This window comes from Gobius niger (assembly GCF_951799975.1).
Source record: "Gobius niger genome assembly, chromosome: 20".
Classification (NCBI taxonomy): domain Eukaryota; kingdom Metazoa; phylum Chordata; class Actinopteri; order Gobiiformes; family Gobiidae; genus Gobius; species Gobius niger.
In genome coordinates, this window is record NC_136871.1 from 19,237,163 (window position 1) to 19,251,504 (window position 14,342).

General features: G+C 41.4%; 1 protein-coding gene across 1 annotated transcript in view; it reads right to left on the minus strand.

The window, feature by feature from the left end:
- Positions 1-14,342, minus strand: part of LOC306979884 (metabotropic glutamate receptor 4-like) — a 178,290-nt gene that overhangs the window by 67,978 nt on the left and 95,970 nt on the right. The window contains exon 3 of the mRNA XM_079579028.1: positions 8,839-9,055. Within this exon, the coding sequence (XP_079435154.1) occupies positions 8,839-9,055 (217 nt within the window). The remainder of the gene's footprint in view (positions 1-8,838; positions 9,056-14,342) is intronic.

Genomic DNA, 14,342 nt, shown 5'->3' on the forward strand with positions numbered 1-14,342 from the left:
CAATGTCTGGGACACAAGGCACAAGTTTATTTTGTTGCCTGTAATGAATCACATTTTATGCAATGCTTAAGAAATGTAGCTTTGACTTGTTCATTCTGCTAACAACTAATGAGTAGACAAATAGCTGAGTCACTGCATAAATTAAGCACCATTTTCTTTGCATTTTGTACAACACCCTGCAGTGTCCTTGTGCAAACTCTCATTCTCTACAGCTTTATGTCGTAATTAAACCTCAAGTGCCCATTCATTTGAAAAAGAAATTACTTTGACTCGGAATATGATGTCAAAAGTGTAGCATCTGAGTTCCCCCCAGGTGTAGTTGTATCCGACATTTTCTAATTATACAAATCAACTGAAGTGTGATGGTGAAGCATACAAGTAAAATGCAAAAAATAAATAAAAAGCCTACTTCATTTCCTGTTCTGAGATATGTTTCATTCGACCTACTCTCGCACCCTCTGTAAAGTAGCACTAGTGAAGCAGAGCAAAAGTGCAAAATCTTCAAAGAAAACTGCAATTACATGTTTGAAGTTTATTTATTTTCTATTATCTAATGGCTACATATGGAAATGAATCAAATTTCTTAGGGGACATTAAAACATGCATTTAACTGGAGCATGTGAAAATGATGCTACAGACAAGTGGATAAATGAAGGCAAAGCACACAGTGACAGATAAACTAAGTGAACAGAGTCTGGCAGGCGAACAGTAGCTATAGATACAAATGAACTCTAATGATCAATAGTCATGAGAATGACACATTTATTTATAGATCAAAAGTAAACAAGCCACTGTGGATGGTGTTGTGTAATGACTGATCTGTGCAAGGCCTTTTCAACTAGCGATGCTTTGTGTTACGAGTAGGAAAGCGTTTGGGTGGGCAAAGTCCAAAATCCTTCTTTCAAATTGTGAAAATGCTGCTCAGAAATATCTCTGTACGGGTAATCAGTTGTGTATGTTTGTCCAAGCCAAGATGCTTTCCTTATCTTAGGGGCTAATGGGACGATTGGAATTCCATTTGTGGCTCACTGTGCAGCCTATTACGTTATGGAAATCTTGTTCAAAATGCACCAGCATAACCATAATTTTTTTTTCCCACCAACAAATCAAATTCACTTTGCCCTATCAAGGTTATGAGAAGGCGGTGTGTATGGAGATTGCTTGGCCTTGACAATCAGCCGTAATGCCAGTGTTTCCAAAGCTTGTTGTCATCTAGCCTCTGTATCTGCGGAGCCTCGTCTCACCACAGCATCCAGTTTCCGTCGTTCCACAATTGACCCTTCAAGGTCTTGTGCCGGACTCAAATTACATTTGTGTCCTATTAGGGGAGAGTAGCGTTTTATGAAATTGTTGCGAAGGTGGTCGCAGAGATTTGTAATCATGGATGGATTTGAAACAGGGCTTTTCATTGCTCTTTCGTGCTCGTCAATATGTAGATTGGTGGCGACTTTCTGACAAAATCTTAAAGCAGTACTTAGTAACTCATGCCCCTAGAGGCCATAAGCGCCACTGCAGGTGTTGTAGTATGTTACGTTTTTTTTACTAGTTGTCCGTGAGAGTAAATACTACGCTGACAGAAAAGACAAAGGGAGAGAGGGATATTGTACATTGTGCCACAACTCAATTACAGAATGGAGATATTTTTTTTCACTCAAACTTAGCCCTAAAACTGTTTAAGTGGCCCTAGCTAACTGCGGTTAGCTTTGCCCGTTAGCCTTGCCCGTTAGCCTGTTAGCTTCTTCTTCGTGATTCCATTAGTTAGATGAAAAACCCCCTAATCATTCCATCAACACTTGTATTACCCCCAGAGGGACTACGAAAAGGATTTATTAAGGTAAACAATTTACTTAGCACTGCTTTAAAGGACCAAGTGTCCATCCAGAGCAGTAAACAAAGACAAAGACTAGATATATAAATATAATAAAAATAAAATATATAATAAAATTATAAATTAATCCTGTTTGAAAAGAGAAATAATGTGGATACATGGGACTTTCTTTTTATGCTTCTCAGAATAAACTGACACCCTCACTCAGAGGCTGAAAGTACACAGCAGCTCCAGTCCCCCTCAGATACACATTTCTAAGGAAAAAGTTCATCTGATCTCTATTTGCACCTTTGGATTCATATTTGACGGTCTTATTTGCATTATCGGTCAGAGTTGCCACATAGTTATAGTGATAATGAGATACTGTACCACATGGGATACTGCTGGTACCTGCCACTGTCTCTATTTATCATCCAACATGAGTAAATCATCATCATCATGAGTAAATTATCGTATCATCTTATCTTATCTTATCTTATCTCTGACTAACACAGATGAATTTGCACACGCTCAACATGCCACAAAAGGTAAAGATTGAAACACCGACATTTTTCTGTTTTGTTCCCACTGGACCTTCAATTCGGTGCAGCCTGATCAACCATCAGTACAATACAGTTTATGTAACATGTCATTTTTTTGAAATACCGCGTTTGATCTGTCATGAATCAATACTACTCTGCAAAGCAAGTGTCCAAAGAAGCATCATATAAGGCCAATTACAATCACAACTAAAAACTGGATTAAACTGATCCTGTCATGATAACAGAAGCTTCTGAAGTATTACAGCGTTATCCTTTACTGTCCTTTTTCTAACACTAATTATAAGCCCATTACAAGTGCTTAGTAAGAGCTGAGCATCTTGTCCCTGTGACGGAAGTGAAAGTGATTCAGAGTGGAGCGGCTGCGGGATTAGTTGCACAACTGTAATCCAGATTAGTTGTGTGAGCCGGCTAATTTACAATATTGTCTTATGTCATTTAATTGAGAGACTTTGGTTTCTGTTGGGAATTACGCAGGCTTCATTACACTGTCATAAAATCTCATTATTTATCTTTTCAGCAGCCAAAATCTATCTCCAAAGCAATGAGCCTCGGGTTTTTGTGTACTTCTCTTCGTTCGCCAATGGTGAATCTTTTATATTCTTGGCTGCTGTTTTTTTTTTATTTAGCCACGTAATTAGTTTCACTGCCACAACATAGACCCACACACTGAAAGACTGTTGATTGGAGGATGACCAGGATATTGTTTTGCTTCAAAGTAGGCGTGTACAGAAATGATTGGTACATACGCTCGTTGTGTCCTTTGGCAAGACGTTTCAGCTGCCTTAACGTGCCTACAGCAGCTATGGCTGAATAGCTTACAACTGTAGAGAACATGAATAATGCACACAATTGAATTTTTTGGGTTGGAATTGCTCCCTTTAAAGTGATATTGCAGGATTTTTCACATAAGGCCGCATTTCCTAGTTATCCAGTGTTGTTGATTTCTGGTGCTATAGGCTAGTGCTAGGCTAGTGATAAGCTAGTGCTAAGTTAGAGCATGTCTCTGGTAACTAGTAGCCCGCATTAAAAACCTTGTGTATAATCGTATAAAACCACGTATAGTAACGCCGGCCGCAGGTAAACAAGCTACTATAGATCCGGTAAGCTAGCAGATGTCCGCTGCTGCGTACCTTACAACCAGGAAGCTAATGCTGCTCAAATATAAGTTCTTTTAAATGCAGAATGGTTGTATTAAAACAATTATTCAGGCAACACAGACATTTATATCGGTAGTCTGATAAAAACAGACTGTTCTATACATGCGCTAGCCTAGCACTAGCCTAGCACCACTAAACTCTTCAAATATAAGGACTGCATGAATTAAAAAAATTAAAAAAAAACCTCCAGAAATCAACAACAGTGGATAACTAGGAAATGAGGCCCAATGTTAAAAATCCTGAAATATCCCTTTAACTTATTAATATCAACATTGGATGATCATTCTCCTTCTCAGGGAGCCTTTAGGCGTGTGTAAAAAGCCACTTATCCATTTGGTGCGGACATGAGGTCCCAGGTGAAAAAACTGACAGGAGATGAGCGATGATTATTCAGCCATTTGCTTTGGCCAATTAAGCAATGACAAGTAATTGTTTAAACAAATTGCAGCGGGGTGTATCTGCAGCACTCAGGGGTCATTTATGAGATTTCACGTAATAAATAAAGACATAAATGGCTGACACCCTACGTGCTGCCGGAGATTAAAGGGCCATATGGATGAAAGGGAGAACAGTGCCGAGTGTGCGGAGAGCTCCTTCCCATGTGACTGCGGTCATTACCAATACAGATGTTGAGATGTCGTGCTGGTGCTTTGGGTGGAGCCATGGCTTTGCTGCAATCAATTCAAACACACCTCTTCCGCACTTCTCCTGCCACTTTAAATCGGACAAATTTAGCGAAGGTTTCTCACACACGGTCACATCCAGTGCAGCTTTGTGTGCACTCACAAAGCCACGCGTTCACAAGGTTTCATCAACCAAGTACACGGAGAAATGCGAGTAAACAGTGTATTTATGTGTCAAAGGGAAGATTACTGTTTACTCCCTGAACTCTATTAACTCACTCCATGCCTACTCCTTTCTGCTGATGCCCTCATAAATCCTTACATTCCAAATTAAGTGGTAGTTTTCTTGCTCCAGGATGAACTCTTGTTGTCCTTGTGCTCAATTATTGCTCCTCAGTAACCACATTACCTTTTGTTTTCTGTGTGTACATTTGCAACATTAGCGGGAGCGTCGGATTCTGTCCCCTCACAGGCGATTGACCTCCTGGTAAGCTCGTCTTACTTCTTCATCTGTATCACAGCCCTCTCGGCGCACTGTGGTGTCCGGCAAAAACAGACTCCTTTCGGATTCTTTCCACAGTCCTGCTCGGCCTTCGTATACCCACCATCGCCCCGCATCGGGCTAATTCGCTCACAGCATTGACCCGTATTCAGTGTGAACCCGGCATTGGTCCACTTCATTTAGCATGAATAGAACACATGCGACACTGGTTCCAGAAATGAGAAAACAATGACCAAACTTCAAAACAGCTACTGCAACGTAAATCGTAACTGTTTTAGTGCTGTCGCAGCGTTCTTCAGGCCCTGCGCGGTTGAACATTTCCCGCGGCAGTATCTCCAAATAAATGTGCTCATAGCAATGCAGCTCCATTCTTCACTTCTTCTCCTTTATTTTACATTCCCTACATGTGCGTCTTTATCCAACTCTGCGCCTAATGCCTTTAATCCCCCCTCGTCAAACAAGGACGCGGTTCACTCCATTAGCAGCCTTTTTCATGTTGATGTCAGCCCAGCCATTCGTTTGTCAGGGAATCTTGTTAGAGCTTTTATTGACATTGTGTTTCATTAACTTGATTAATGACATCTATTGGGGTGTGCTCCACAGTAATCAACATCTTTGCAGTGGAGGGGAGGCCTGCAGCCAAAGATGGGATTCTCGGAGCCTCTTTCTGCTGAACTTGAGTGCACTCTCAATGTCCACTTGGTCCTTCGGGGTTCCCTCTACAAACCCCTGGAAACCCAGGCGATGATTTCATATCTTTATTGAGAAAAACAGGCCACTAAATAGTGAGAAAGAAGGAAAGAAATGTCGTGCACATTGGAACAGCTGGTAAAACATGAGTATAAGCTAGCTTCCAAAGAGCAGAAAACGAAACTAAACTATACTACTTTTATATACAATCTTTTGTATATCTTTTTTTTTATGGGAGAGTTCATATGTTTATGTAAAAAAGCACAAACGGATAATTTGGCTCTAACAAGTCGGGCAGAGAGTACAACCATAGGTATCATATACAGAGATAGACATAGCCCTTCAGCTCCATTCATGGTAATGGAGCCTTGTGGTCTGTGAAATGAACATGGCACACCTCTGCACCTCTGGAGGTACAGAGCTTGTTCTTAATAAGACAAAAAAGGTGAAGGTGGACAGGTCACGAGCCTCCACGGTGCTCCAGGGCCTATCAATCAAAGCCTCAAGCTGAACTCTTTAAATTTCATATAACAACAGCGCAGTTAAAAATATAATGCCCTTCCCAGAGTTGTCACATGAGTCACGTACATTTTGTAGATGAGTTTGCATGTTCTCCCTGTGTCTGCGTAGCTTTCCTCTGGGTTTCCCCTACCACTAAAAAAAGAATAGACCAAGATGAATGATGTGTATGCATGAATGAATGGTTGGCACAGATGTGTGCAGTCGCGCTTCAGTCAGTCTACCCCAGGGGGAACTGTAGCTTACCACCACCATGTGTGAATGAAGTTCAAATCCCCTACACTGTGTGAAAAGCGCTACACAAATAAGCTTCCATTCCATTAATGTTCCTGTGACATAAATACTGAATACATGAATCTCCGCTATTGCCGTAGATAATCTCGAAGTCCAGTCTTTCACCACTGGCCTTTTGATATAGGTAAGCACGTGTTACAGAGCTATATTCTGTCAAACATCCATTTGCTGCTGCCTGGTGTGTGTCCCGCTGTGGGGGAGGTCACGTCCTGGGTCAGTGCATGGAAGATGAGATGCTCCACACCTCACATGCCCCCCGATACTGGCACCCAGGAGCCACTGCTTTTCATCTACAGGCATTGTTTGCAGATGAGTTACGATCAAACACTCCCACCTGGCATTTGCCTTTCAATGGTGTTTTTTATCCACACCGCACACACTCATGTACAGTATAGACTGAGCCACAGGGAGAGAGGAGCTGACTCAGAATGTTACTTTTCTTGGTATTTCACTACTATTGTGTTTGTGCTGTGGTTAAATAACTTAAGATACTTTTGAGGAAATAGTTTACAAAAAAATCCAACTGAGAAAGAAGACAAAAAGTAACTCCCTCAAAAAAAGATCAGAGATAATCTCTATTGCCTTTGTTCTATGCACTTTTGTATTTCTCACTTATTCTGGTTAATAGTTTGTGATTTGTGCACTCAGTCACACAAAAAGACCAAAGATGTTGTTAGCATTTAGCTTCTCCTCCTCTCCCCTTTGGGGCCAAACGGGGGTGAAGTTAGAAGCGACCGAGCTCTCCCACGTTTAAATACGGTTATGTGAGCAGTTACATGATCTAAGTGTAGTCACACACGGATAAAAAGGGGATAATATAGTGTAAGGCGTAATAACACCTTAGGAGCACTTCGACGTAGCAATACCTTAACTTCACTGTGCGGACGTTGAAGTGCTCCTAAGGTATTATTACGCCATACAATACAAAACCCCTTTTTTATCCACTTCGACAGGTATTATTTTGTGTACCTGCAAACGGCAGAGAGCAGCTAAAGGGCAGGAGTCATGCAGCAGCAGCTGTAGCTGTTAGCTTTATGTTGGTTAGCTCTCTGCTAGTTTCTTTGAGGAAATTGGAGTGAACACAGGTAGGAACAAATATCACTGTTTTCAGATTGTGTCCTCCCTTTGCTCTGCTCCAAAGCTCTCCTCTCACTATAGGCTACCACCACTCTGTACCACTAAATAAAGACTGTGTTAATAATAATGCATGTAATGCTTTTACAATAGACATACAATAAATATACAACATTTGTTTGAAAAGTGGGTTAGCGCGTAACCTTGTAGTTTCACCCCATTTCCATTCAATATTTGCAGCTGCTGTTTTGACTATCCATGCTCTTCAGCACTTTGACACAGTTGCTTATGGGATCAATATAATAAAGTTAAAAAAACAAAACAATTGTACCCACTAATGCTTGATAAATATGTCAACTCATTAACTCTTAACGTTGAATGGAAGCATGAATTATAATGTTCCCCTGCCTCTGTGTAGCTGGGACATTAAAAAGCAGGCATTAATAATTTGTCTCTAGGGAAATTTTATTATGCTCCACTCAGTATTCATTTCACCCATTTCTGTCCCTGACTCGTGTCCAGACGATGAAGTATTCAGACCCAGCCAAGTCTGCCCATGCCCGCACAGGAACAGAGGGACAGTGGACAGCTGAGACGTGACTAGAGCCCCCTAAAGCCTCATCTTGTTAATTACAGCTGCACCAGAACATCTCTTGCTCCTTGGACTCTCCTTGAATGGAGTGTAATTTGTTGGATGGCCTTAAACATTAATAAAAAAGACTCTGAAGACAGGGCCAAAAAGGTAGATATTTCTGTATATTTATGGTGGAAGTACATTGAGACGTGGTGGTCATGGTCATAATAATACTGTTTGCAATGGAATTGTAGTTGACTATTTAGCAGTTTATTATACTGGTAAAGTGCAGAGTTACACAAGTAGTAATAACAGTAGTGGGGTAGGAGCAGTTTCTAGTTAAATTAAAACGGCACAAGTTCTGGTCGTAAAGCTGTTGTTGTAAAAGCTGCATTTGTTCCAGTTTTGTTTCCCCAAAAGAATAAGGCTGGACTCACACAGAGAGACACAAGCTGCCGGGGCCGATTGTGGAATAGACAGAGAGTGAGAGGAGCGGGACGGGTCACTAAACAATTACGCAAAAGCCAGCGCACTTTATGGACGGAGTGCACTCAAGTCATCAAGACCAAAATCCCGGCTAATGAAACAGAACAGGAAAATGGCGGTGTGTACTGAACCTTTCCCTCTAAGTTACACATTTTTTCAAATATTTATCATCATCATTTCTAATAATGATTAAGTTTTGATTAAATGATTTAAAGTTATAAAACTGCATTAATAAAACTGCATAATTAACTACCTTAGAGATTAACCAAAACAGATGAACCAAGCCCATGTAGCAAAAAGTAAGGGTTTACACATATCTATCAGGTCAAACTAAACCACAGCTGCTGAAATATTAAACAGGGGGACACTGGGACTGAGGTTGAGGTTACTTGTCCTGGTTAACATCAATTTTCTATTATGTGAAAGATTGCAAAAGAAACAGAGCACATTACAACACACACTGTGTTTGCACAGATCTCTGATGTACTGTATATAGAGTCATTCACACATCAACAGTTGAATGATTTCAAATGATGGGGGATTACTCACCATCCTCCCTAGACTTCTGAATGAATGCTTCCACACCGCTCTCTCCGTAGTTTCCCTCTGAGGCCACTGTAGACACATAGTTCCAGCGCATGGCCTTGACGATGTCCACCATAGCCTGAGCCTGGTATGTGTCCGGAGGGACCACTCTGGAGAAGAAGTCGTAGCGTGTGTTGTCGCTGAGCTCAGGAGCCGTGGAGGCATAGCTAACCTGGGGAATCTGTGGAGAGAGGAAAAGCAACATTACTTATGCTGGAGTCGTGCTTCCAATATGAACACTTTATTGGCTGTGTTTACATGCATTTAAGTATTCTAAGTATGACAGTATTCTGGATATAGTGTTTACATGCTCAGAAGAGCATAATACTCAAATAAACACAAACGGCACAGCAAACTGTCACAGCTTAAGTAAAAGACGTAAAAGAAGTATACAGATGGGAAAGGTTTGGCACTTAAAGGGACTATAAGGAGTTTAAAAATGTTAAAATTAAGTATTTTCCTCCCCCTACATGTTCCAGCCATGTCCTAATGTGTAGAATGAGCTCAGACCTGTTCACCACAACTGCCTCTAAAATCCTGTACGGTCACTCAAAAATGTGTCACTTCGGCCCGAATTGCCATCATGCACGAGCTTAATATAGAAGGTGCAGTTACACATATGGCCTGAGGTGGCAGTAGTGAGTATAAAATGGCGAACTTGCTTCCAGCCCCTTTAAAAAAAAAGTAGCCTGAAAAAAGTAACTGTGATAAAGACTGTTTTATTTGTTATGACAAGATACAAAGTTTAATTGAAAATCCAGATACTGCGTTTACATAGTACAGTCCAACATACTATCAGAATAACCCAGTGACAGTTTCCTGGTTTCTCATAATCAGGATACTGAAATCAGAGTACTGTGTACTACTGACAAAACTAGGATAGTTAAAAACAACAATAGGTGAATGTAAAGGCACTCAGTGTGATACAGTATTATTTACTTTCACAAGAGACATTTTGCTTGGCTGGACCACTTGAAGTGGATCAATATTTTTTTCAATAGGTTTTGGAGTTACCTAACAGGAGATTCCCTAAGACTTCACATTATTTTTTTATCCGCCCTCCAGTTATACGTGGTATAATCAACCCTACACTAGTGTCAGAGACACTGTAGATGAACAGCAAGAGAACAGCTCCACTGATACACTTCACTCACCCAGTGTGTATAAGTATTTCATAAAAACGTCGACATGTTACTCTTGACACCATGCTATGCAAGGTGCAACAAAAGCTGATTTTATAGTGATGCACGAACAATTATGAGCTTGAATAGCTTTTTATTCCCGGCTTCATTCCCCTCTCGAGACTATACACTCTGTTTTGCCCCTAAAATGATGTAACTGTAAAACAAAGACAATCCAAAAAAATCCATTGAAAATATGTGCCAACACAGACCTTCTGCCTCGGGCGACCACTCATTTTTCAGATGGTGGATGTTTTGTGCTGGTCCAGGGGAGTTATCGGGCCTGTACTCTGTCACTTTAATAATGGGCAAAGCTGTGTGGGTGTAAATAGCATACATTTGTTATTGGCCTGTACAGGAAACAGGCAGCAGAGATGTTTCCTGAAAATGAAACCCTCTATGGCTTTGCGATGGGAGACTGTCATCATGTTTTCGATGTCTCTCATGATTCGATTGAAAAAACAGCCCTGTATTTTGGCTTACCTCGCCCTGTGCCATATGCAGCGTTTTGTTACAGATAGGACACGAGCAGAGACAGCCATAAAAACACATCTAACTGCAAAGCAAACAAACCTTGAGATGAATACCACAGTGGTCCACACAAGCTCAGGTGAAAACAAACTCTGGCCCGTGGTTCAAGCAAAAACTGCTGGCGCAGTCCGTCGCAACTCTAAACGCAACGTGGTGCACGCGCGATCTTGCATGTGGCGCAGGTTTTGCGCTAAAGGCTGCGCCACTAGGGAGAGGGCGTTATTTAAGAAAAAGAGGCCGACTGAGGTGTTGTTCATTACAAGCAGCACAATTGAAAACAAAAGTGAAATTGCCTTGAAAAGTCTGTTTGAGCGTAGGTTGCGCACGGGCTTACTTTGATAGATCAACGCGCACACCCCTAACACCAAAACAGCAACAGTTTTCCATAAATAAACCACACATGCCTTCAAGTGCCACAACACCACGTCTAATCTGCGTTTTAAGGAAACATTTTCATTGTGTGTCAGTCTTTACCTCCTGATGATGCTCCTTGTGTAGCCACAGCTCAGTCCAAAAGAAAGAAGCGCATTTTACAGGGAGCATTGCAACTTTTTTTTTTTTTTCAAAATTTAGCCGCTCCAAGAATCCTGCAGCTGTAGCGCAAATGTGCCAATACGCTACAGTATTCTTGCAATTACTGCATAACTCTGCAACTCCTCCGCAGCCGATATGACAGTGTCTGATCAATTAAATACTGTACATTTCGTAACTTTGCACATTCGAACGGTGTCCAACGCGAGGCTGCTGCCTCTCTTTCCCTGCGCGCTCATCTTGGATCTGCAGCGAGTGGCTGCAGCAACGGAGGGACAGTTTTATTTCTTTAATCTTTATAAAACATTGTGTGCTGCATCACGCACAAGCGAAACCCCCCCTCGCAACCCACCGCCTTCCGCAGGTCTGGGGAAATGCGAGTCTGTCCCCCCCTCCCGTCCTGCCCACTTTTTGCGTCAGGTATGACACTGAAGATTGCAAGGAGTGCCACCCGTCTGCGCACTCGTCTTCTCTACAGCCTGTGCTATGAACCACAAGATGTGGCCCCCTAAGTTTTAAACCATAATACAAGGCTATTTTGAATTTTGTTTATATTTTGCTTAAATAAATGTCACTCCATAACGGGGTATAACAAACGATCACATATCCTTTCAAATATCAAATCACAAGAATTGTCAGAGACTTTGGGGGGCCATGGAGTATTGACAAGGCAAAAATAATAACACTGTTATAAATTACAATAAAATAAGAACACTATTTGGCAGTACAACAAAGATAAAAACTGACCTCATTTATCATCATTTACAGTATTGGAAATTCAGTGGATGAATTAAACTATCTTCTTGAGTAATAATTTGTAGTAAGTCTTGCCTACTTGGGAATTTGCCATTCCTCCCATCGTAAGCTGTAACGTATGTAAAATAGTACTTCAATGAGAGTTGTGCCTCTTAAGTTACTCTGTAGCGGCACTCTTCTGTTCTTGTTAATGGCGTCCTGGGTAATCGGAAGAGTCGGGATGTTTCCCGGTGGGCCACGCTACTTCTGGGCCGGCAAAAGAAAAACCTTTATAATAAATAACAAACTCTCACAGTTGTTCTATTGCAGGCCTAAAGGCTGTAACTGGGCTGCAGCAGGAGCCAGCTGTTTTAGACATTAATCAAATAAGTTACACAAACGTTTTTGTCATGTAAATCTATCAATACTGAAGTTTCGCATTACGCTTGTCATTTATTGCACTGTTCCCAAACAAAAAGATGCGATATGACGTTGAACTAGCTCAGAGTTAGTTCAAGTTGGTGTATTCCAGTCCAGCGGGGATAACAGAGTGTGTGTAAATAAGTGGAAAAGGCAGGAGTGGCAGAAAAAGAAAGGCATTAGTGACAAATGTATTATAAGTAGATACAAACACCATACACGATCTGGCAAGCGGGCCGGTCTAAGTAATAAAAATCCGGGGCTGAAATGTGGTCCCAGCCCGCCACTCTCTCTTGAAGCTCCTATTTGTTTTGCCGCTGTGCTGTAATTAAAACATCCTCTACTAATTAAACTAAGCATTTGGTTGTTTTGCTTGTTCTCGGCTTTGGTCTTTACAAAGCTGACCTTTTCTGTGTTGTTTCCTTGTTGCAGATAGAGCCAGAGAACGCTGCACTGGCCGCACTCAGGCTAGCGCGCGGTGACTCATAAGTATTCACCACATGACCACAGGAAGTCAATGTGGCGCAGGGATCTTCACTACGGCCCTCGGGTTAGGAGTAAACACAGCGTTTACAAATGCACTGCAGACTCTCTCCCCGATTCAACGGTCAAACTGAGTGGAGTGTCAGCATTTGGACTTAAAGTAACACATTCTGACAAGCAATCACATGTCACACTGTGATACACCGTTGTTTGGTCAGATTTTTTTGGGATTTGTGCTCAGTGTTTGTTATCTTTGGCCAGGGTACTCTCACCTCATATGGCTGCCTTAAGGACGTCTTGCAGTTTAATCTTCTATGTCAATGCTAACATTTAAAAAGTGATATTTCCATAGTTCTTACTTAAGCTTTTGTTTACTTAAGTTTTCTGATATTATTGGCTCGGAGCCACATTCTCACAAATGCAGTAATGACTCATGGTGCCTGATCTGTCCACTGTTTGCTTAGTTTTATACAGCCAGTTTGCAGAACGCTAGGCTAATGAAGATAATGGCGGGACTTAATGCGGAGCTACAGTCCCGACACCAGCGCCGGTGTCGTGCAAAGAGTTGACTATATTAATATGTGTAAGTCTGTACCTGGTAAATACTTACACCCACAAATACAGAGCATCTGCTTTGGTCAAGTGAGTGGGAGTATTTAAAAGGTCAAGTCAATAGTTTTAGTAAATTGTCCACATAAGATCGCACTTTCCAAAGGGCACATCTGAAATATTTGTAACATTTTCACATCCACAAGAACCGACCCCCTGTTCATGTATCAAAAAGCATGTGGTCCATGACGCCTCTGACTGTAGGAGGAGATTAGCTGAGTCTTTATGCCGCATATACTGCAAACTCTTCTGAGGAGTCAAACGCACCACTCAAATCCAGGCTCTCTCTTTAATTGCGATCAGCCGCTGTTGACACTAGGGTGAGATTAGAGTTTCACTTTGTTACTGTCAGGGTAAGTGGAGCAGCAAATAGCTCGGCCCTGAATAGAAAACCAATTCCTGCATAATGATATAACAAAAGTGATTCTGGCAGCGAAAAGGAAAAGCAACAGTGGACTGATCACAATAGCAGCGTTTGGCTGTGATTCAAACAGTTTCATTATTACGGAACGGAACGCAAAGGAAATAAGTCATTATCTTGCTTCATTTGCTGGGCTTTCACAAAGGCTCATTTGTTCCAATTCACGCTGTCCATATTGTTTGTCTGTTTATTCCAATAACCTAGACTGTTTGAGGTCAACACACAATTAAAGCAACATAGTGACACCTCCAGATAATAGGTTGATAATGTTCAAATGTTATCCATCCAGTGGGTATTTTTCACTGGCAAAATGTTTGTTTTATGTCTATGCTCATAAATCCCATGTCCTTTCTCAGCATGGAAATAAAAAGGAGGTTGTGGAAAATGAGAAACCTCAAGGAGCACCTGCAAACTGAACCTGGAACCTTTTCGCTTTAAGGTGGGAGCACTTACTGCTGCACCACATACTGCACTTCAGGAGGTTTACTTACCTACTCCCCAAACTAATATGTTTAGTCAGTACAATAACTAAACAAGGTTTTTATTTTTTTAAAAGG